At 39.8% G+C, this 24335-nt stretch overlaps 1 protein-coding gene across 1 annotated transcript in view; it reads left to right on the forward strand.

Moving 5' to 3' along the window:
* SLIT2 (slit guidance ligand 2) overlaps positions 1-24335 on the forward strand; it is a 629104-nt gene that overhangs the window by 358030 nt on the left and 246739 nt on the right. Inside the window, exon 5 of the mRNA XM_019526063.1 lies at positions 14216-14287. Within this exon, the coding sequence (XP_019381608.1) occupies positions 14216-14287 (72 nt within the window). The remainder of the gene's footprint in view (positions 1-14215; positions 14288-24335) is intronic.

The following is a 24335-nucleotide window of genomic DNA, read 5'->3' on the forward strand; positions in this document are numbered from 1 at the left end:
TGCAGCACTGCCTGTTAGCCTTTTATTCTGCCCTCCGCCACCTGGGTGACCTTTGGCTTTGGTTAGGTGCACCCCTTCCAGGGCTGGCCTTGGCCTGTACTCAAGTAATAAACAATAGGAAAAAGAACCAACCCCCCCCCCACCACCCGACTGCTCTCAGTCTCCTTGTCAGGCTCAGTCCATGTCCCCATCACCTGGGGGCAGGTTCTCAAATCCTAATCACAACAGCGAAACAAATCAATCCGGTCGCTGTTCTGCACAGGCCTGTCTGGCTCCCTTGTGAACATTCACAGTCCCAATGGGATCTCTCCCATGTGCAGCAAGGCTATAACCTGGAACAGCAGTTTCCTCAGGCCTCTCCTCTGGGTCCTCAGCTGACACGCTGCTCCAGAGATCATCAAAAGCCATGTGTGTTCTCTCTTCCCGGATCCTCGGCTGATGCTCCACTCTGGAGATTATCAACAGCTGTGTGTGTGCAGGCCTCCACCTGCCTCTTTCTCAGGGTCACACCCCGAGCCTTCCCCTGGCAAGTTTCCCAACCCTTGCTAGCCCAGCCACTCAAGCGCTCCTCTCTCCCTGCAGCCTGCAGGGAACTGCCCCCTCTCTGCCCCTCTCTGGGGCCAGAAATACCTCTGAGCAGCCTCCCTCCTCCAATCCCGAGCGAGATGGTGCCCCGGAAGTGTGGTGAATGTTTCTCTTCCCTTCCGGTCTCCAGGTGCAGCCCTGCCAGCCCTCCATGCTGCGAGTGTTGTTTGTTTTCACTCTCTCTATCTGTTGGTGCAGGCTGCTTTTCTTCTCCTGACCTCCCCTGCCCAGCATGTAAGGCACCTCAGGGCTTTTGTTTGCTCTTTCTCACACCTTCACATAGACCTTCACTGGTTCCTTGAAAAGTCTGGAAGTTCACATGTTTGAAAAATACCAAATATTAATAAGTCACCTGTCTGTTGGCTTTTTGACATCACTGTTCAAGGCACGCAGAAGGGGGTGGCATCAGGGCTTGGTGCTCTTACTATCTGGTACAGTAAAAGGCCACCTTTTTCATACCCACAACTCATGCTAGGGAAAAGCCAGAGGGTTCCCAGCAGTAGTAGGTTAGGATGGATAAATGAAAAATAAGACAAAGATTGTGACTATTCCATGTAGCCCATGAAGAAAAACAACACATGACAACTGTGGTTTAATTTACAATATACTTTTGTTAATACATCTGAGAAACACTCTAGCAGTACCTTCACCAGAAAAAAAAAAACATTGCTACCTAGGGGTAAAGTTACACTTTGGGGGAAGAAGCTGCGCTAGCTCTCTTCCAAGCCTTTGAATTTGGTGTGAGCACCACTGCTGGGAACCCTCTGGCTTTTCCATGCCCTGGCACTGCCCTCTTTTGAGTCCTGATTTCTGTACTACTTTTTCAGGGAACTATAATTCTTGTTGGATGTGCACCTGCGCTGGACACCTGCCAACTTACCCATCAGCGTTCTAAGCTCCTTGGCAAGTCTGGCAAGGAGTGGAAAATTCCTGCTCGGCTATAAAAGGTGGCTGATGCATGACCCACAAAAGAACCAGCAACTTAGTTGTATTGTAATAGTAAGCTGCGTGGGGGGACCATTGCAGAATACTGATCCAAGAAGAAGAAAAGGATATATAGGTTCTTTTCTCAGGTGTGCAGAAGCCAATTAGCTTCTGATGTATCCTTTAATCTGGCCAGTCAGCCTCCAATAGGAAGCCGCTTGCTGGGTACAAGTGGTGCATAAAACAAAACTTTCAGCAAATATACAGTTTATATATATTATTTAATAAAGGAGGTATCCCATAGCACTTAAGTATAATTTAGTTTCTTTTCATTCAGTGATCATTGTAACATTATGTGGTTTGCAAGCTTATACTGTTCAGTGCATCAGAACTGAGAGCTGTTTCAAGCAATAAGATCCAGACCTAGATTTTGGAAATTTCTGTTTGGGGATCACAGGATCATAGAAAAGTAGCCCTGAAAGGGACTCGCAAGGTCATCTAGTCCAGCACTCTGTTCAAGGTAGGATCATCCCCGACTAAACCATCACAGCCACATGTCTGTCTAACCTAATCTTGAAAACTTCCAAGGATGCAGATTCCATAATTTAACTTGGTAGCCCAATGGTACTCAATCTTTTGGCCCTGTGGGCCAAATCAGTGGGGCAGGGCCAGTCTACAGGCACTGCCTTCTCCAGCTCCTATGCATCAGGATTGGTCCCTGGGGTCCAGTGCCATCTCCTGCTGCTGAGATTGGTTTCTGGGGGTTTGGCACTGTCCACACCCTGCCAGCCCCCCACAACCTGGGGCCCAAAACCACCTCTGCCTGGCCCTGCATGCTGGGATTGGGCACTTAATCTAGCATGCAGGTCCTGGGTCTCTACATGGATTTGGAAATTTGGCAGTGCCACTGTTCTGCCGCCAAATTTCCTGACCCATGAAGAGCCTCATGGGGTCAATCTGGCCTGTGGGCTGCAGGTTGAATCACTTCTGAAGTAGACTATTCCAATACTTCTCCACCTTTCTGTTACAGGTTGTATCATGAATTTGTTCCTAATAAAGAATCTTATATAGAGAAATTATACTCCAATTCACCATATAATTGAGACTCTATCTCATTTTAATTGTTTGCAAGTATTGTGGGAGATTTACCTTCCACCTAAAATGCCACCAGACTTGGGCACAGTGAACAATTAGTCTTACCTTTATAAACAGACTGTGCTTCCTTTGCAGTGGAAAGAGATGTTTCCTTTCCAGAGTTCACACTATTCAAATTCTGATCCATATTGCATTGCGTCTCTTCAGCTATATTGTTTAATACCATTCATACAATCCTGAACAATTTTAGTTTCCTCTTTTACATAAAAAGCTTTACTCTGTTTGATAAACTCAGTATGACCAGAGAGCACGTATGACAAAATATATCAGATATATTTAAAGATATAGCTTAAATTCCCTTTACAATATTTTTTAAAAGTTAAAAATATATATTTAAAATAGAAAATAAATGTATGAAAAATAAACTATTTTGCTAACATTGGGTATAGTGATGGAGGTTAATTTGTATTACAATGTTAATAACATGGGGGATGTTGTAGGCATAATTAAATCATCTTTATCATCATCATTATCATCAGACCTAGGAGCCAGATAAATTTCTAGTTATGAACAATGATCTTGCCCCTAAATGCTTACAAACTAAACATAAAGAGGAGATAATAGATATAAGCAGATGGGTAAGCACAAGAATACAATTAGAGAATATCTGTCATCATACAGTGGAAGCCTAATTGTTGTAAAGCTTTGGTTTGTTTTGGCAGCAAGAGAAACTAAATAAAACAGGAGCCATATTTTATTTCATGTTCGCACAATTTTTAGTATACTGTTGGTGAGCACATACAACAACTAAAAAAACCAGTGGCGATAATACAAACAGTGTTTGCAATGAGGGTTCAGTTTGTCATGGGATTGGGCCCTTTCAAAGTGCTCTACAGTTGTGCACTTGTTTTTAGTCACAGCTCCTGGTAAGTAACTTATGCTGCCTCAGAAATTCTTAAGCCAGGTACAGACATGACATATAACCAGTATAAGTGAACAGAAACCAATTTACACCTGTAGGACTACAGAAGCTCAGGTCACATAGACTGTTTTAAATATGGCAGAACCCAGTCGAAGATAGACCTGGCTTGATGAGGTATCAGACTTAATCAGTTTAGGTTAGACTGGTCTATTGAACCTCTGTACCAGGTCCTCTATCAGTTCATGTTAGGACACCTTAGTGGGATCCTGCTAGCCTGCCCCTCCCAGGGAGGCCTCCTGGAACTTGGCCAGTCTCCACTGCTCTGGCTGAGCACATACTGGGCCCTGCAACAGGCTGTCGCTGAGCCAACCAGCAAAGCTTCTGTCCCCAGCCCTGTTTCTTGCCTGTGGTGAGCTGTCAGCCACAGGGAGGTAGGGAAGGCAACATCTGTAGTGGGGCTCTGCAGAAGAAAAGATGGGGCCCCTCAGAGCTCCAGTGAATTGCAGGTGGTGGCAGCAGGTGCCCAGTGTGATTCCTGCAAGCGTGATTCCTATAATTGTGCTGGGTGCCTGATGCTGGGCTCCTGATGCTTGTTGGAGCTCCAAGGAGCCCAGTCCTCCCTTCTGTGGAGTGGCTGGGTCGTGTCTGATTAACTGCCACCCACACCGCCCCCAAAACACTTCCAAGACAGCTTTAGAGTGGGTCACCATGACACTCCCCTCCCTCTCCCCCAGCCACCACTGCAGCTGGCCAGGCTGCCCAGTAAGCCATGGTAGCCTAGTGTGGGGCTCTCCTGGAAGGGGGTTGGAGGGGGGGTGCCCAGCAGCCAATCAAAAGTGGCCTGCCACTTGGCTGCAGTCCACTGTGGTGGCAGTCTCTGGCATGCTGGCAGGCATACAGAAGTGCCCCCAATGTGTTGGCCTCAGCCAGTGAAGGCAGCTTTTGTGCCCTGCCCAAACTAATCTAGTCTGTTTAGAGAAACCTGCATAAGTTAGTTCAAATCTGCCTTGGAATCTTTGAGTGTCTGTACCTAGCCTTATCATTTGACAACCACAAAAGCAAATCAAGTAACATTTTCAACTTATGGGCACATTTAGTATGCAGTTTGCCAGAAATGAAAGGTCACATATTGTCTATTTCCTTTTTAAATCAATAACTTGTGATATATATTTAAAATATTTCATGGAATGGGACTGCAAAAATAAGACACCAAAGCCACTTACTTGAGGCTGATTGAATCAGAATGTTCAGAAAGATTCTAGAATCCTTGATGGACCATCACAATGAAATCATACTTTATGGCATTGTATGAAATAATTATAATTATTTTTTAAACCTTTCTTTTTAATTTTTATCTTTATTTCTCACCTTCAGCTAAACAAATAATTTCACTATACAAGAATAAATGTTATGAATACCCATGCATATATTTATTTATTATTACTACTCTTGCTGTTACTTCTCCTGCAACACCATCTCAATTTAAAATATGTATGACTAGATGAAATATTCAGAAGTGAGGAGAAAAAAATACAGAGAGGATCCTTTTGTTTCCCTAACAGAATGCGTGTTCTTGCCATGATGGGGTCTGCATCATTTGACCTCCTACTGATACGTAGATTTTGAATGCTTTTGATTCTTGGAGCTTGACGGCTTAAATGGATGAGGCTAGGAGCAGTTAAGATTGGCAGGATCATATCCTACCATCCAGTGATTGACTAAGGTATCCTGCAAAACATTATTTGCTGCTTTATGAGCTACTTCATGAATCAGGTGGACAAGACACTCTCTTCTTACACTCAGTTTCAATGACTGGTGAGGCAAATGCTTCTGTTTTGCATTTTTGTGTTAGAGTTTTGCATTTTTGTGTTTAGAGTTTAGTGTACTGTTAGTCTATATGGATTTTGCTTGGTTGTGATATAAGTTTCAGATTTTGTACATAGTGGGGGAGAAAATGTGTTGCAACTTCAGGTTTATTAGGTTAGTAATCTTAAACAATAAATGCAGTTTACAAGATCCCTTTCACCAAAAAGAAAAAAAAATTGAATGCAATGAAGATTTGAGAAACTACTTGAATTTGGAAAGGCATACAGGCTAATAATTACATGTTTACATGCTTTCTAAAAAAAATAAATAAAGAGCATATAACTTTGTCTCACAAAAATATCCTCAATAGCATTTTTCAAAAGAAATAGAGTATCAAAACAGAGATATGTGAAATATACAGTATATGAGTTGGAATAAATTATGCTCTGTGAAACACTTAATGAAAGGTTTCTGTCCATATGCTTAAAAGTCATCTCCTAGTATGGAAGCTCCAGATGGGGTTAGAGGTCAACAATGTCTTCACACTTCACAGCTGTGCTGTTATCTCACAAATCATTAATGGAACTGCACTTCCATTACAAATGCTTGACAACCAGCAGTCAGTAAATGTCACTCAGCTACGTCTATCAACTTGGCCAATGTGACTTTATCCATGGGGGCCAAAAACTATGTCTCATTTCTTTTTTTGTATTTTTGAGAGTTTCAAGGGGCTTCTTTTCAAGGACTTTTTTTCCTGAAAAAGGATTACATTGAAGCCAAAGTTTGAAGTAGTATTGTAATTCTTTGCTTTCCAAATTGTGGGTGGTCCATTTCTCTGTCAGGCAGTAGTTAATAGCTACATTGTAGTTATTTCTATTTTTTTCTTACAGTCCTAAATCAAGAGGATTACATATTAACCTAGTAAAGAAGCAGACTAATAAAGGCTACTTGTCTTTCCAAAAAATAATTCCTAAGAACCAAATAGTGTATGTGTGGTCCTAATAAGCTTGCCCCTCCCAATTAAAATTTGTCACACTAGGACACAAGCAACCTGAATGGTGAATGGTAAATCTGGTTAGCTAATTATCTTCAAATGATAACATAGTACACTTTCTGTAAGCCTATGTTTATGCCAACCCTTTGGGAAATAATTGATTTAAATGCATTTTGGAGACACTGCAGAGTAAGATTGATTCTGAGGCTAGTAGGTTGACTTCCATGCCACTACTAAGATTGTACAGTTTTGTTCTTACAAAATATATTACAAAATATATTTTGTAATACAAAATATATATTCTTGTAAAAATTGGCATTATGTTATGTAAGAATATAGGGGTCACTTGATTACTGTAGGAAGACTAGAAATATTATTACAATTACTCATTATAGGGTAAGAGAAGCTAGTAAACCATGGTAAACTATGGTGACAGGTAGGTGATAGATAATAAGTTAATATAGTTCAAGACCTCATCTTACCATGTTCCATGTTTGTTCATTTTTTGCCTTGGGATCCAAGAAGAATAATACAAAACTTTACTATTAAAATAATGATAAGTTGCTACTTCCAATGAGGAGCCCATTAGTTGTGTTAAAGTATAGGTTTCCAAGTGGCTCACAAATATCTCAAGAGTTTAACTATAAAAAAAATAGAGGGAATTTTAGAATAAGGAAAGGGAGCATAATTAGAAGTGAAAGGAGATGAAAATGAGGTAAATTCAAGCTGAATATTACGGTGAATAAAAAGTTCCTAACACGTGTTGATGTTATTTTTAAATAGCTCTGTCAAGTGTAATATTAAAAAATCAACTGGGTAGAGCACTATAATAGTTATGGTATTGTTATGCATTAGCCCTGGAATGGATAAGATATCTTCCACCCACAGCACTTGTTTCTCTGGAAAATCGGAGGCAGAGCCAAGAGCACAAGAAATCGATCTGTAGTCTGCCTCAGATGCTTCGTTTGAGCTGCTTTCTGATCTTGAGCATGTTATTGATATATTCTGCCACAGAAAAATAATATGTAAGCGGTGTTTGAGATGTTAATTAATCCTCACAGGAAAATCATAACCTATGAACACTGGTGATAACTTAAGTTTTGTATTCTTATATGTAAGATGCTTAACTATTTGTATAATAATTTATTTTAACATTGGCAAATGTGATAAATGCTTGTGTTCTGAGATATATCACCTGAACATTGTTCAGAGCAATTCACACCTTTCTATTGCTCCTAAGTATCTCAGTTGCTACTAAGAACACTTTTACTGGATATTTCTGAGAATGAAGATACACTAATAATTAAAGTGTGAATAATGTAGTAAACCATATATTTCATAGTCAGAGAAAGACTGAATGGCCATTTTTTTTTAACTAGACTGATAGGATCTTATTAGATATGTAGGTGGATTGTTAAACATTTATTTCCTTTGTGTTTGTTTTAATTGAACTGTACACATGCCAGATTACTAGGACTTGAAATAATAGGGTATGTGAATCTGTTTGGGTATGAGAATAACACCATGAATAGATTATGCTGGGATTTGTATTATAGTAACCATGTAAAGCCAAGGGACAACATAGTGGAGGGGATCACAGCATAGACTAATATATTAACAGTTGTGTATTAAACCCATGTTATGATGCAGTGTAACTTGATGGAAATTTGAACTCCAAATACACTTTAATGGATTCAATTCACCTGAGCTGTTAATTTTAGAGCAAATGTCTATCTTGCCTGTTCTCCTTGCATTTATACAGTAGCTTTAATAGTTTCTCTACCCTCAACACTTTGTATCTCACTGTATAGTTCTGAAAACAATCATCATCATCTTTTAAAATATATATGTGTTACTCTAATGCAATAAAAATGGGTATAGGTAAAGAATGACTGAATAGCAGTAAAAAGGCTTTTAGACTAGCCTCCTTCCATTACTGGAACTGTGCAGTTAGAAGAAACAGTTTCCTTGGTTTATGGGTCCATGAATGTATAGAAACTAGAGCATTAAAATTTAGCCTGAAAAAAATATTTTCACTAGTCACAAAAAGAATCCAAAATGAATAAGGATAATTTTATATAAAATAATAATATATAGCATAAAACAACATATAATTTAGATTTCTAAGGTAAAAACACAGAGCATATCTAGCTAAGAGCTTTGCCCTGACTAATGGTAAAAAATCAAATCAAAGAATCAAGAAAACACTATCAAGAGAATGTGCCTCCCATTTCATTCTGCCCACAAATGTATTTCCTCTCAAAAATCCATTTCTGCAGTGATTGTCACAAGCGAGGTACTTTGCAGCATTCTCTGAAGGTTACCAGCCAGAGCTATTTGAGACCAGAGAGGAAAAACTGTAGATCCTGCACAGAGCACCATCTATGGTTACATCCCTTTGTAACTTCAGAGGGATCCAATATGATGCAATCGCTAGAGATTGGCATAGGAGAGGACAGCTACTCCTATAGGAAGATATAGGGTAAACAGAAAACAGAAATCTTACAAGGCGGATTGTTGGGTTCAGGTTTCATATGCTGCCACTAGGAATAACAATATAAGATGTAGGCCTCTGCTTTCCCCACAGATTTAAGTTTCTGTATTGGTTTAAGATATAAATGAAAAGTGAACTTTGGTGATCTAGAAGAGGTTCATAATAACAATCATTACCTAATCATTAAGTGCAGAGCAATTTAATAACCATAAATATACAAATACTTTGATTAGCTTTTGAATAAATGATACTGAATCTATGAAACACATTTTTCACATATTTTTAATTTGTATAAAGCAGCTGTTGTTTATTGTGCCATACCACATTATGGCTTTCACCAACATTCTTTGTCACCTGTTAGTCTATCAGTCATATTTATATCTTAGGTTCTTTTATCAAATGATTTAAGGGAAGGTCTGTATTTTACCCATTTCCTGGACTACTGTTATAATCTAATCTAGAATGTGATTTGATGTTATTTGTTGTTCAGTATTTTTCATACAGAATAGTTGGCATCAAGGTTTGATTCGTTGTTTACCAGCAAGATATAAAGCAGACCTTTAGTATCGTTTATATATGTCACTTTGTTTTTAAATAATTTTCAAAGGAGAAAAGATATAGAATAGATTTTTTGTTTGTCTTTGTATATCTAAATAAATGAATTAAGTAATAAGTATTGCTTTCAAAGCTTCCTGTCTGTCTTAGTATTTCTCCTTTTTCCTTTAAAATCAGGAAACATTACTCATTCTCCATTACTCAATATTTTACAAAGTAGAGGATGGCAGTACAGATTTATGATATCACTGGTCAGACACTAAGGGAGGTTAAACCATGGAGAAAAATAAAATTACTGGTAATTAAATTTACAAGCAGGTTTGCCATCTACAAAGACTTATTTCTTCAAAGTGAATGATGGCTTTAGCCACACACAAAAATACTGATCCAACCTTAACAGTGCATGATATAGATATTATAGGTTTCTATTTCAATTTATATAATTAAAATAATAGCATTGCTTTATAAGGTTAATAGGATATTCAACTGGAAACCATACATGGTGGGTAATAAAAAAGCCGCAATGCAGCATTGGCTCCATTTGCTAAGAGCTGATGCAGTATATCAGATTCATTAATATTAGGTTCTACAGTGGCTTTATCTCTAGAACCACTAGGAAACAATAACATATACAAATCTCTTCAGTTTTTTTTTTAATATGAGGACAGACGAGCATATTACACTCATCTGAAATGCAAAGGTTAGCAAGATTCTACTGTAAAACTACTTACCACTACAACTAAACTGCAAACCCAGTAATCCTTAGAAATAAAAACTCATCAGTTCTGCCCCATTTCTCAGTAAAGATTTCATAGTAGGTTGTTTAAGCAAGGTCTTATTGGTACTTGTCTGAAGCACACTACACCACAAGTATACTCTGAAGTAGTAACAAAGAAATGAATAAGTAAAAACAATAAAGTTATAATAATGTATAAGACTGTACACACCGTATATTTTGTGCTGTAAGATCCTTAACGTTTTCCACCTTGTTTTCTTACCGTTCCCACCAACTTATGAAACAGTGCAATCAAAAAGTATTTCAGTCATAAATTCAGTTAGTCAAGTATTGTGTTAATTTGTTTGGTGGTTTGGTAAAAGAAAACAAATAAAGTTATATTTTAGAATATTTTTAATAAATATTTGATTTTCATGGGTAAATCGGAATGACTCAGTTTGTTTCAAAAGGGAATTATGCACATTAAATAACACCATGTACCACTGGTACTCTTGATCTTAAAGGAGCTGTAATGTTTCCTGTTTAAATAACTTGATTTGAATATTTACTAAAATAAAAATTATTCATTCAAGCTGACTTTCCTAGCAAAAGAAGAAAAAAGCTAGATTTTAGGGCTGACAAACTATTAAACAAATAATCACAATTGTGAGATTAAAAAGTATAGTTGCAATTAATCACAATTTTAATTGCACAGTTAAACAACAGTCAGCACACCCCAACCCAACAGCCCAGAGCCTGTGCACCCTGCGGCTCCTCCCAACTACCACCAACACTGCACAGGCCCAGCCCCAACCCCGACCCCAGCCTGTTCTGCGCCTGCTCCAGACTGTCCCTGGCCGGAGCAGGCCAACTGGAACCTGTGCGACCAGCCCTGACCCCAGCCAGCCCCACGTCAGCTCCAGATTCACCTGCCCATGTTGAGAAGCGGCAGTGGCCAGGCAGAACCTGCTGCTCAGCACAGAGGAAAAGTGGCTCCTGCCCCTTACCGCTGCCAAGCCCATCTTGCTGCAGCCACCCTGAGCCCATACCCAGGCTGCCCTCCTGCTCCTTGGATGGCCCAGAGGCAGGGGTGACAGCAGAGTAGAGGAGTCATAGGGAAGCCTGGGCACAGGCTCTGTGTGGCTGCAGTAAGAAGGGCCCAGCAGCAGTGAGGGAGATGGGCCGGTTTTCCCTTATGCTGAGTAGCAGCTTCTGCTCTGCTGCTGCTGCTGCTGCTCAGCATGAGTGGGTGAGTCTGGAGCAGGCGCAGGGCGGCCTGGGGTCAGGGCTGTGCGCACAGGTTGCAGCTGGTCCAGAGCTGGTTCTCTCTGCTGGTCAAAACAATGTGTGCAATTAACACAATTTTAAAAAAATTAACATTAATTTGTTTTTGTGTTAATCACGTAAGTTAACTGTGATTAACTGACAGCTCAAAGGTTTACTAATGTAAGTATCTGTCTTAACATATCAAAGCCTAAGACTCTCAACTTCAGGCCTAACAATGTACATTATATCCTGTCTCTAGGAATTACTAAAGAAAATTTGAACAGATTAGCTGAGAGAAGCCCATAGGGCAAATAGAAGCTGCTACACATCAGTTAAATTTAACTTCATACCGCTTGAATATTGTTTCATTGCACCCTTTGGCAAGAATTTACTAGCATATCATAGGTTATTCTCATTCTAATTGCATAAAATTAGTTCAATCAGTTCCTCTTCCTATAGTATCATTTGTTCATCTTTGAATTGTTAGTATAGCTCCAAAGGTGTATATTGCCTTTTGATGTGAACTATCAGAGTTATATTTCTGGAGAAGAATGTGTTTTATCAGTAGTTTTTCTATATTGTAACTGTATTGTGGCCTCAGATATGGGACAGGTAAATAAAAGCAGAAGACATGCCATGCTGAGTCAGAACAGTGGTCCATCCAGCCCGGTCTCCCCTCTCTGACAGTGGCAGGTATGGATACTTTAGAAGGAAGGCATTGAACTGGGTATGTCTAGAGTGACCTAACATCTGTTCGTTACCCTCCCTGGCATCCACCACCAAAGAACCCTAGCCTTTTTAGTGTCTCCTGGTATGGCAAGTGATCTATATCCCTGATCACCTTGGTTTACCTTCTCTGTACCTCTTCTCATTCTACTACATCCTTTTTGAGATGTAGAGGCCAGAACTGCATACACTATTCAAGATGGTGGTATACCTTGGATTTCTGTATGGTGGCATGACCTTTTGTTTTCAATTCCCTTTTTAATGGTGCCCAACATTTCATTAGCTGTTTTTGGTCACTGCTGTACATTGAGCTGATGTTTTCAGCAAACCATCTGCAGTGACTCCTGAGTCCTAATAACTAGGTCAGAACCCAGCATTGTGTATGTAACTGAGGTTATTTTCCCGTATGTGAAGTACCTTGTGCTTGTGCACCTTCAAGTTCGTGTGTCAGTTTTTGCCCACTCACTTAGCTTACATTCTGCAGTTCTCCTGTGTCACATCGGGATTTGACTATCCAGAATAATTTAGTATCATCTGCAAATTTGGAGATTGCACTAATGATCCATGAGCCAACTTCCTTGGTGTACGTATCCGTGGTTTATTATTACTGGTTGTCTGTATACCTGTGCTAATATAAATAGTCTGTCATGATAGGAATTTCCATGGCTAACTTGCTTTTTTGTGTAGAAGTCTTTTTGGTCAAATAAAATGCATACATCAATTAAAGAGAAATGTAAATATAGATATTCCCTGTTTATGGCTATAATAGAATTTTTAGAGGAGGCTGTTAAATTAAGTTACCGTAACAACTGCTGAAGGTTGCTTTTTCATTCCTTGCCATTGGATTTACTATCAGACCAGTGCAGCCATAGTCCCTTTTCAGGAATACTTAAGTGCTCTGAAAATAAAATTACAGTTCATAGGTCCTCTGTCTTTTCACACATTCTTAATAGTAGTTAAACTAGGCCTGTTTTTAGATTTACTTTGCAGGGCATTGAATTAGGTTAAATGTTCCAAATATATTTGTAAAATAGCAATAAAATATGAGTTCCTCATTTCCCTAAACCAACAGTGAATTGGATAAATAGGAGTTGCTATCTATGAATTTGGAATGGTTTTTCAAAGCAAGTTACTTAAGTGTAAACCTTGTCTGTGGATAGACAAACCTCATATAGTATGGGGTTTCATTAGTCTTACTATTTTGGGGGTTTGCAGAAGTCATAGGAATTATTCAAAACCTTATTAAAAGAAGCGGGGAGCGTCTGAGCTTGTGTTACAGTATATACACCAGGAAAGGAACGGCTGTGAAAGTTAACTTGTCTTTATAGAATCAACTAATACTTGTATGTTTCCTTTTGTTTCACGTTTGCTTTCCCCATCTCCATTGCTTATCCAATCTCTTTCTTCTCATTCTGTCAGCTGCCTGCTTTATTTTCACTTTAGAATTCTAGAGCCCATTGCCACAGGATGTGGCTGAGACTAAAGACTTAGCAAGGTTCCAAAAAGGGTTACCATTTATAATAATACTAACAAATTTTGGAAAGGATATTAATTTCAAGCTTCAGGGTTAAAACCTGTGGATCACGTTGAAATCTAATGAAACCTGAGATTACTCCATGTCTGCCTTTCACGGTATTTACACCTTCTATTGAAGCATCTGGTACTAGCCACTCTCTTAGAAAAGATCAGGACTAGATGGATCTCAAGTCTGATGTGGTGGGTTAGTTCTATGCATGCTCACCTTCTTTTCTTACAGTCTTCTCTATAATAATTTAGAATCAAACTTTTAAACTTGCCTTGTGTAAGTGGGTTTAAGATTAAGCAAAATGACTTTGACTCTCCCTATTAACACTATATAATTTTCTTAACTATTACTTGAAATATATATTCTTTTCTAGAGGAATTTTTTATTGCTTAGGCAATTCAAGTAATGTAAGAAATGTATTTTCTTTTTTGTAGTTAATTACAAGTCATACATTATAATGTATTTCAGTAAATAGTAGACTGAGAGTGGTTGAAATTAATTCTGAAATCTTTCCTGACAAGGTATTCCTTTACAAAAGTTCTTTTATCTAGGTAAAAAATGCATGTATGACAAACTTTCAAGTTTCTTCTCTGCTTTCTTTTTTCTAGTGACCTTAGTGAAAACCAGATTCAGGCAATTCCCAGAAAGGCTTTCCGTGGGGCTGTAGATATTAAAAATCTGTAAGTATTTTGCTATTAACTGTGATTTGTTTTTTCTGTTTTACCTAAACTATTTCTTCCAATTCTGTCAGACATTTTCCTCTTATGCATTTTTATAGCAGCTGTTTAGAAAGTCTCTGCCTAAAAGTAAAGCGTTTTATAATTGTTGTAGTAAAATTGTTTTAACATAATTTGAATATCATAGAATTGGCTGCCACCAAACCCAAGAGATTAAGAAAGGAATAAAGGACTAAAAGACAGTATAATCCTTTGCTTATATAACCTAGGTTTAATATCTGCTTTCCTGGCCACTGCTTTGCTGAGAAATTTAAATATGATCTGTCTTCTGTGGCCAAAGAAGACCATTGTTTCCTGGTAAAAAAATATTCTGTCTGGGGTCTTGGAGCTGACTCTTGTTTAATACTTTAAAAGAAAGAGAAAGAGGGTATAATTACACGTTACAATTAACACATGCTAACTTTAAGGAATGTTAGCTGTGTTAAAGTTAGCACACGCTGTGAACAGTGGTACATTCAGGGTTAATACCAGGGTGTGGTGATCTGATCTGCCATTAAAGGGCTGGCAAGCAGGGGCATGGTGGGGAGCTGCCAAGCTGACTCTGTGCCTTTTCCGCTCCTCTGCTTTTAAGGGCAGTGTAGGTCCTTGGAGTGGGCTGTATCCCACATAGAGTTCCCATGTGCCCATGCTGGATTCCTGCTGGCTCAAATTGGGCCTGCCAGTCCCTGCTGCACCAAATTGGGCCCACTGCCCCAGATGGGCCTCACTCACCCCAGATCCCTGCTAACCTGTCCCTCCTCCCTCCCCACTCACCCTCAGCAGCTCCCCTTCTCACCAGGGGCTGCTAGAGTTGTTCCAGGGAAGCAGAAAGGGAAAGGGAACCTACATGCCACCACTTGTCTCTGGGATGGGCGGAGCCTGGAAGGTGGCAGTGGAGCCAGCATTGGGTGGAAGGGCAGGCAGGTTCCCATTCCCTGCCTGCTTCCCTGGGACAGCACTGGCAGTGACAGGTGTGCAGCAAGCTGGGAAACACTGGGCAGGGAGAGCCCCAAGAAAGGGGTGGGAGGGAAGGTAGGGAGGAAGCTCTGAGAGCAGGGAGGGTCCTTCAGGGGCAGGGACGAGCTCCAGGGATAGGGTTAGCTCGGGATGGAAGCAGGGGGAGAGATTCGTACCTTTCGGGCTCCCTAGATGCCACTGTCTCTTTGGGGGAGGAAAGAGCTTCCACCTTGGGATGGCTGGGAGCCGTCCCTCCTGCAGTGCCGGAAGCCTCCTGGAATGCAACAGCCAAGGCATGGGGGCAGCAGTGAAGGAGCGACCAACCCTGCCTGTGCAAAGCTGCACACTGAGCCTGGGAGCATGCAGGGAACACCCCCCTCTGCACCCCCTCATCACTGGGAAGCAGCCAGAGGTGCATGTTGGCAACCCATGTAATCACCCCACTGCCACTCATGTGGGAGTATGTTGTGCAGTGAGTGGGTGTTGTGTTGTGTGTGCGGTCTCTGCCCACCCTAGCAGCCCAACAGCTCCTCTCCTCTCTCCACCATTTGGCCTGCTCGGCTCCCCCTTCGTCTGCAGCCTGGAAGCTCCTTTTCCCGGCTCATCAGTTGCTGCTCTACTCTCTACGCTGTAGGAGATAGTGGGGAGGGGGAGTAGGGCATTGGTGTCCAGGAGGACGATAGTTCCCCTGGGAGCTGTGCCTGCCCAGATATGGATGCCTGTGAAGTGGGCATTTGACCTCCCCTGAACAATTAAAAGTTAGGCCAAGTCAAGCTGGTTAACACAGCTCAAAAAAAATTGTCAAATCAAATTGACCAACTTTAAGATGCCTTAAGGGCTAGAATGAATATGTGTGATCCCACACTTTTTAAAAAGTCTTTAGCAAGGTTTAATTGTACCTTCTAATCTCACCCAGAGATCATGTTTTCTAAAATCTATTTCTTTCATACAGTTTTGCTTTTGTTGTGAAAAGATGTCTTTTATGCAGGATAGGTGTCCGTCTTCCTTAAGATGTGGTAACTTTAGAATTCATGTTAAAGTCTTAAAGTTTTCATAGTTTCTAACAGTGGAATTTTCTTGTACCTAAAAGCAAGTGACTTCTGAAGTAGCCATTTGCTAGTTCAAAGTGAAGAAATTGCATTCAGCTCTACTATAGGCAGTAACAGTGAGAGTTTAGCAAGTACAACCTTTCAGAAGCCTCTAGCGCTTTTCCCAAAAGACTCTGTTTTCATTTTTCCTCATTTTTTTTTCTTTTCTATATCAAAGACGGTTGCAACAAATAGTTTCTAGGAAGAAATCTTTCTTAAATTAGATTGAGAAAAGCTTGAAAAGCAAAGGAGGCAACGTGCTGAGCACTATATATCTTATTATAAGAGTGTCTCTGAAGTGGAAGAGAAATGCTTGCTTATGTGAGATGAATCTGTAGCTTCCTGCACCTGGTGTCAGGCCAGCAAATCAAATAGGCCTGTTGTGTAAGAGCTACAATTTCAAGCTGTATTTGACTACTTAAAGAGATTTGGCTATTTAGACTCTTGACCTAATAGCCATTCCCACCAGGTTCTGCTCAATCATTGTCTCACTGTGGTAATATCTATTACTGTTTTTTTATTTAAGAGCAACAAGCTCATGCTATTTCTGGTAGTAGTCCATTTCTCGTTAGTGTCCTTAACTACAGGTACATACGTAGAAAAGCATTATTTGAGAGGGAAAATGAGCATTTATTATTTATCAGGGGTAAATGAAATTTGTGAAGTGATTTCTTCACTCCTCAAGCCATTTTCATTGAGCTGAAAACAAAGTCTGTTACTGAGTCCTGTAAAAGATGCCAGGTATTTTAAAGGAGAGAACATAGCCTTTTTGTTCCAATTCTGTATTAATGTACTTTTATATTTAAAGAAAAATATGAACCTTGCTGTTTTATTCCACAAACTAAAATTAATCTCGATATTGATGTGCCCCATGCGTGTGAATGGTATACAGAATTTTTTTTTTTTTTAAATTGACGTTTTAGGGCTCTTTTCCCCAAACTGGTCCTATTATCATTTCAGGGCTAAGTGATTTGTTATTACCAGCAGAGGGCAATACTTCGCTGAATGAAACTTTGCTTTAAAAAAAATATGGCTCTAAAAAGGAACTTTGAATAATATTGAATCTAAAAGTACCAATGAAAATTTTATAATGTTATGATAAGATTTAAGAATGACATAAAAATCCTTACCTGTTGTGATTCAGCCTCCAATTTCCTTCATGACATGGTACAGGATTACAGGTTAGCTTTAGCTGTAGCAAGGTATGTGGTCCGCTCTGGTTTTCTGCCAGTTTGGTCGAAGGTTGGGTATCCATATCACATCTAACCGTTCTGTATATACCAAAAACTTGATTGTTCAAAGCCTGCCTTCTTTGGGGGATAATGCAAGCACAGTTATTAGAAAGGTCCTAACAGTATTAAAAAGCCCAGATCTCTCTTACTGTGTCAAAAGCTTTAAAGATTAGAATGGATGCAACATTTCTTTCCTCTCTTCTTTGTGGTCCCAAGAAGCATCTGTTTGGAGGTCTTTTTGGGTCCACTATCACACAGAAATATAAACATGTTTCTAATAGGGTTACCTAGCAAGCAAATATTAGCCTCCCTTGCCCATCTCCTAATTACTGTATTGAGGGGTTTGGGTATAAAGTAAGGTGATATGTGAACACTAGCGGTGAGTCAGCTAAGACACTAGCACAGAACTTGCACAACTAAATCTTGTCTCCAGAAAATGAATGCTCTCAGCACATTTCCACAGGTTCAAAAAAGTGAGGCAAAACTTTTTAAACCACAGTCTCGCAGTTCCTACCCATAGGAGTCAAGAGGCAGTTGACAAATACTGTATTTAGAAAGATGTGAAAGTTTAAATCAAATTGCAAACAAAAAATGTTACAACATGAAGCACTTAATTTATTTTTGTTCACAAATTCAGAGTGATTATCTAGTATCCACACACCAAAATGCTTGTATGGCCTTACTGACATTTGTTCTTAACAAAAGCTAAGGTTTATTCTAATCTCAACATTTCCTGTATGGTATGTGTGCTGTTCTTTGATCAGCCTGTTAAGAATGTGTACTGAAATGATGAAGCAGCAGATGTAAGGAATAAAGGCAGAGTAGGTGATCCTGTACAGCTGGCTAATTTAAATGCCATTACTAACAGCATAGGCTACCTAGGATATAGTATAAAACCTACAATCCATGACCACCAAGCATGCTAACACTTTAACTCTGAGCCTGAAGATTGAACAACAAGGGAAGAATTTCGATGCAGTTGAAGAACAGTCCTCCAATCTGCTGCAAGCAAAATAAATCAAAAGTTTTTAGTTAGGTCAGCTAGATGAGACTACTTCCTTAAGGGAGGAGGCTGCAATTCCTGGGTTTTCTTTTTTCTTCTTTTTTTTGCCTGAAAGTTAGTTCAGGATATACTCCAAAGCCACATTGCTGTTTCTGTAAAGGTATTCAGTTTCTATCAAACATGGAAAAGATTGTCCTTATCAAAATAGTCTCTTGGATGTCACCCATTTCAGAGGACATAAGAAAACCAGCATAGGCAGTGGATTGTGATGGATGCCATCTATTGGGATAGGTTGGTCACTTGCATTTCCAATTCATCCATTAAATCTGGCAAGGTCAGAGCTTGTCTTCACTTAAACTTCTTAGAAGCAAGAGTAATTCAAACGGCTCCCAACAAGTTTCATCAGATTCTGGTAGTATGTCTCAGAGACAGTTCCACAATTCTGTAGTAAAGACAGATATGCCCTGTTATAATTACAAGGTGGAAAAGCTATAATATTGGATACTACTACATGGTCACTCTTCACAAATGCTGACTTTTTAATGGCAACCGCATCATCTTGAATAAGCAAACAAGCTGCACTGCCATAAGGAAGGAACTGCCAAAAGTACTGTAGCGGGCCAGAAAGAATTTCACATAAAAATATTTTTTTCCTGTCTGGCAAGATTAGCCTAATACCTTATAATTTCATCAGACAGACACTTATGTCCAGAAAATGGCTGCTGCATCCTAATTTGCTGATAAAAGAAGTAGCAGATGCCAGAGATGGCTTTATTAGCACGACATATGAGTCACCGACTACTTGGTCTTCTCTTGCATTTTTGATGAACTAAGTTCTCTGAAAGGCAAAGAATGACTGGGCATAATCTATGCTAGTCCCCTCAAACTGTTCTCCCCATTCCTCACATGTTCTCAGTTCAAACAGCACCTGCTGCTCTCTGTAAAATCTAAATCTCCCTTGTGATGGGCACTTCCCTCACCTAGATGTAGACAGATTGCCATCTGTTTTTTTGCTGATTGGGTTCCTTTAAAATCCCTGTGGCCAGATCAAAGGGAAAAAGGGACGTAGTCACTAAATTCTTAAACAACTTAATTTTTACCTTAACGTTTCCTAGGTATGTTGAGCTTTGCATTTAGGCTTTACCTTGGGTGCCTCACTGTTTATAAAGATAAGTAGTTTGTTGCACATTGATGTCCCATTAGGATCCAGAAATTAAGGATTCCTTCATCTAAAACTCCTGAAGGTCTTGACCTGGTAAGCATTCCCTGGGCATGCCTCAAATACACCAGCAGAATCAGAATCCTCATGAATGCAATGGCAATCCCTGCTTCTTTTTGAATTAGTAATGGTGATCTTTTTGCCATGTCCCTTTTCAGTAACAGTTTAGTGATTACAGTCATCTAGAATATAGAAGATCCAATTCAATATCCTTCCTAGTCCCGAGGGGTTCAAACTCACAGCTCCATCACCCAAGAGAATGCCCTAATCACAAGGCCATAGTCTGTGGGCCGTGGTACTCTTCAATACCCCTTCTACAGCCAGATCACTCAAAAGAAAAGAATTCTACTTTCAGTGCCAGAGGGTGAACAAGAGTGAGCATAATTCTACTACTAGTGATTTGGGCAGTCATTTGAGAAATGGGGAAACTACTTCCTGATTCCTACTCTAAGGTCTCTCTATACTATTTCATGTCAAATTTTGTAAATAAACCTCTTAGGGATTCTAGGTCTCCTCTCTGCCAGGTAAGTATACCCTAATCTGGGTCAGAGAATCACAGCACTGTTGAATATTACCATTGACCTTCCAGGATTTAAAACTTTATTGGCTATAGTTATGTTTTATTCCCAGCTAGAGGGTCAAGAGCATTATAATTCCTGAACTATTCTCAGATCACAGCACAAAGTTCCATCCCAACTGAAAATGTACTAGCTATGCATGTGCACAAGCATTAATCCAATTTTTTTTCCTGTCATGATATACACCTGCATGGTGATGATGTTAGTTTTTACTATATGATAATGTCAACATCCTCTTAGATGCAAAGATGTGGGATAAATAAAGGAAAAAAAACATCCATGAGCTTTTAGGGAGTAAATATGCATGTAGTCACAGCATGTAGTTAACAAGAGCTGCGGAACGAACATTGAATGCTAAACTTTTCAAAAGGGCCCTAAGTGACTCCTAAGGCTCCTACCTCACAGAGGTCAGTGACTTCATGGCCTTTTAACAGTTTTTCATGTTGATGTTTTTAAGTAAGAGGTTATTTAAATGCAGTGAGATGATTACTATTATTACTTTGATATCTAGTAACGTTCTTGAAAAATGTCCTGCCATGGCTACCTTGTCATGACTCATTTTGGAAAAGCCTTTTACTTGGTAACCTTAAGGATTTGTTTTATAACTTCTCTTCATCATGGCAGATATCTTTCTTAGGACTTTACATTGCTGCCCATCACCATTGCATCTATGTTGAGACATAATTAAATCTCAGTTTAGAAAAACTGAATGTCTTGCTTTGTTACAGATATGTAGCATAGGATAAGTTTGTGAATCTGATCTCTCAGACGCTACGAAATGATTTATGGCTCTAGTCCAAGCCTGGGCAAAACTGTGCTTTAAATCTGAATTTCAGAGCAACCTCACTGGGTGTGAACACACAAAAGGCCACCATTCCCTCTTCATCTGATTTCTTTGGAGTTCCAGGCAGTGGGTAGTGGGGTCAGAGCATGGTCTCTGGGGATAATTAAATAGATGTTTATATGAATTACACAAATATTATGTAAACAGAGGATCTCTCTGTTGCTGTATTGGGTTTTGTTTTATGTGCTGTTATGTAGCACTAATGTGAGTGATAATTTCTCTCCAAATATTTTTGTTACATCTTCCACTGAGTGTGAGAAAAAGAATAAAAATTATACTTTTGAGAGTATTAGTCATTTCACATTGAACAGTCAATGGATAAACAAGGAAAAATCCTGAGAGCAAGGACAAGAGCCTAAGCTTCTCCCTGCCTAGGTGACTGCCATAATGCTAGGTAACAGAGTAATGTGCTTTCTCTTCTTGGTCCTATAAATCTTGCAGTTGTATCTTAACAGAGGTATAGTTTCCACAGGAGGACATAGGGCACTCAAGTAGGAAATGGGAAACAAGGGTTCAAGCTAAAGAGAACCTAGCACCCAGGTCTTAAATGGGCAAGTGCTGTGATTGCTACAGTGCGATATAAAACCTACACATTACCATTACCACCTTGTGCTTTTTTCTGAGAGTTCCTGTCCTGTCAGTGTGCATTAAGCATGCTCTGAGCAAATCTGTCAGATTAGGGTGCTCTAGTTTCTGGATCCTAATGGGGCAAGTCAGGACGAGCTGGATCTATCAGCTGAGACTGGGGCAGTTCTAAATATGCACAGAAATTGAAGTGCAACAGAAAGCCAGAGGGAGTCTACTTCTGTAGCCTAGTGGTTATGGAACACCTTAAAAGGAGGGCAGAGGTCCTGGGTTCTGGTCCTACTCCCAGGACTGTATGTATTTTAGATTAGACGGTCATTGGTTAAAGAATAGAAATAATCCTCACATCAGGGATTGTAACCCAGGATTTTCCTGTCCTAGGGATATGCCATAACTATATTAAGCTATAGAAACAGGATTCTTTTTGCTTGCTCTCCTCACCCCATGACTTTTGCACTCTTGGCTTCCCTGTGACATCTTCACCCAGAATGTGAACAATGCCCTCAGTTGGCCTATTTTATAACCTGCTGGTAAAGCATTCTCCTGAGAAGTGGAAGATGTGGGTTTAAATCAAACTTTTAAGACTGAAATGAGCTTAAAATCACTTCTTTTCTGGATGAATACTCTGAGCAAAAGGCTAATGGGTAAAAGATCCACATCACTGTTGCCTTCCAAGAACACTTTTATTTAAGGAGAAATGTAGGCAGGAGTTTGGAGCTGTGCAGACCTAAAGGTTCCATATGATCAGATTCTGATGATCAGGTGCAGATGACACCAAGCTGGGGAGAGTCATAGATATGCTAGAGGGTAGGGCTAGGATTCATAGAGACCATGACAAATTGGAAGACTGAACCAAAAGAAATCCCATGAGGTTCAATAAGGAGAAGTGTAAATCCTGCACTGAGGGCAGAACAATCCCATGCACTGGTACAGGCTGGGGACTGACTGGCTAAGCAGCAGCTCTGCAGAAAAGGTCCTGGAGATTACAGTGGACAATAAGATGAGTGTAAGCCAACATTGTGCCCTTGTTGTGAAGAAGTCTAATGGTATACTGGGCTGCATTAGTAGGAGTGTTGTCAGAAGATCAAGGGAAGTGATTCTTCCCCTCTGTTTGGCATTGATGAGGCCACATCTGGAGTGCTGTGTCCAGTTTTGGCCCCCAACAGAGAGAGAGAATCCAGTGGAGGGAAACAAAAATGGTTAGGGTGCTGGGACACATGACTTATGAGGAGAGACTGAGGGAATTGGCCTTATGTAGTTTGGCGAAGAGAAGACTAAGTGGGGATTTAATAGCAGTCTTCAACTACAGGAAGGCTGGTTCCAAAGAGAATGGAGCTAGACTGTTGTCAGTGGTGGCAGATGACAGAGCAAGGAGCAATGGTCACAAGCTGCAAAAAAGGAAGTTGAGGCTAGATATCAGGAAAAACTGTCTCACTAGGAGGACAGTAAAGCCCTGGAACAGGATTCCCAGAGAGTTTGTGAAATATCCATCCTTGAAGATTTTTAAAAGCTGGCTAGACAAAGCCTTGGCTAGGATGATCTATTTGAGGATGGTTCTGCTGTCAACAGGGGGTTGAACTAGATGGCCTCCTGAGGTCCCTTCCAACCCTAAGTTTCTATGATTCTGTCAGAAGCCCCTAATTGCAGTCCAATTTGGAGGTATCCAAATCTATTAGGTGCCTAATGAGTTTGTAGCAAATAATACAGGGTTATTTGGAATAACTCTTTGAAACTAAGGCACTAAACTTCCTCTTTAGAACTTGAAGTATAATTCCTGCTCCAACGAGTTCACATGCTGGCAGAAAGGACAGGACATAGTAAGAGACCGAGAGGACAATACCGGTGTAACTGAATTTTTCCTTTTTTTTTTTGGTTTGGGACATCATGGGTAATGTGGGTACTTGGATTTTGCATGAGAAAAAGCATATAATTGGCATAAAGGGACTGACAGAATAGGAGGAGGTCTGGAGATGGAATTGAGGTAAATAAAGGAGACATTGAAGGTTAATGTATAAACAAATTATAATGATTGAGCCTCTTTTAAATGAATAAAAATGTGATAAAAGAGCAGAAGACAAAGTAACTAAATGTTTTTGTATTTTTTTCTTTCAAGTGAGATGTTTTTGACATATAAATATCAATTTTATCTTCTACCAGATTTGCAAGTGGCATTCAGAAAATGCACATCATACAGAAAATGTTTGTCATACACCAAGCAATGCATCCTTTCAAGGATATTTATTTAGAACTAGCTGAATCATTTGATGGGAATTGGTCCCCATGCTAAAATCTTTTATTTGGTATTTAAATATATCATTCCCCCCAAAATATTCATGGATTAAATATAATTATTTATTTAGCGACTGCAAATCTGCAGAGCCAAGCAATAGGCTCCTTGGTAACTGAGTTCAAAGTTATTAATCTACCTCTTAGGTGTTAGAGGGGACACTCCTCAGTAATGTGTGACATTGTTTGTGTCTCTCCACAAGAGCACAGTGGGTTAGCA

Source organism: Gavialis gangeticus, unplaced genomic scaffold (assembly GCF_001723915.1).
Source record: "Gavialis gangeticus isolate Ggan-Ray unplaced genomic scaffold, GavGan_comp1, whole genome shotgun sequence".
Classification (NCBI taxonomy): Eukaryota; Metazoa; Chordata; order Crocodylia; family Gavialidae; genus Gavialis; species Gavialis gangeticus.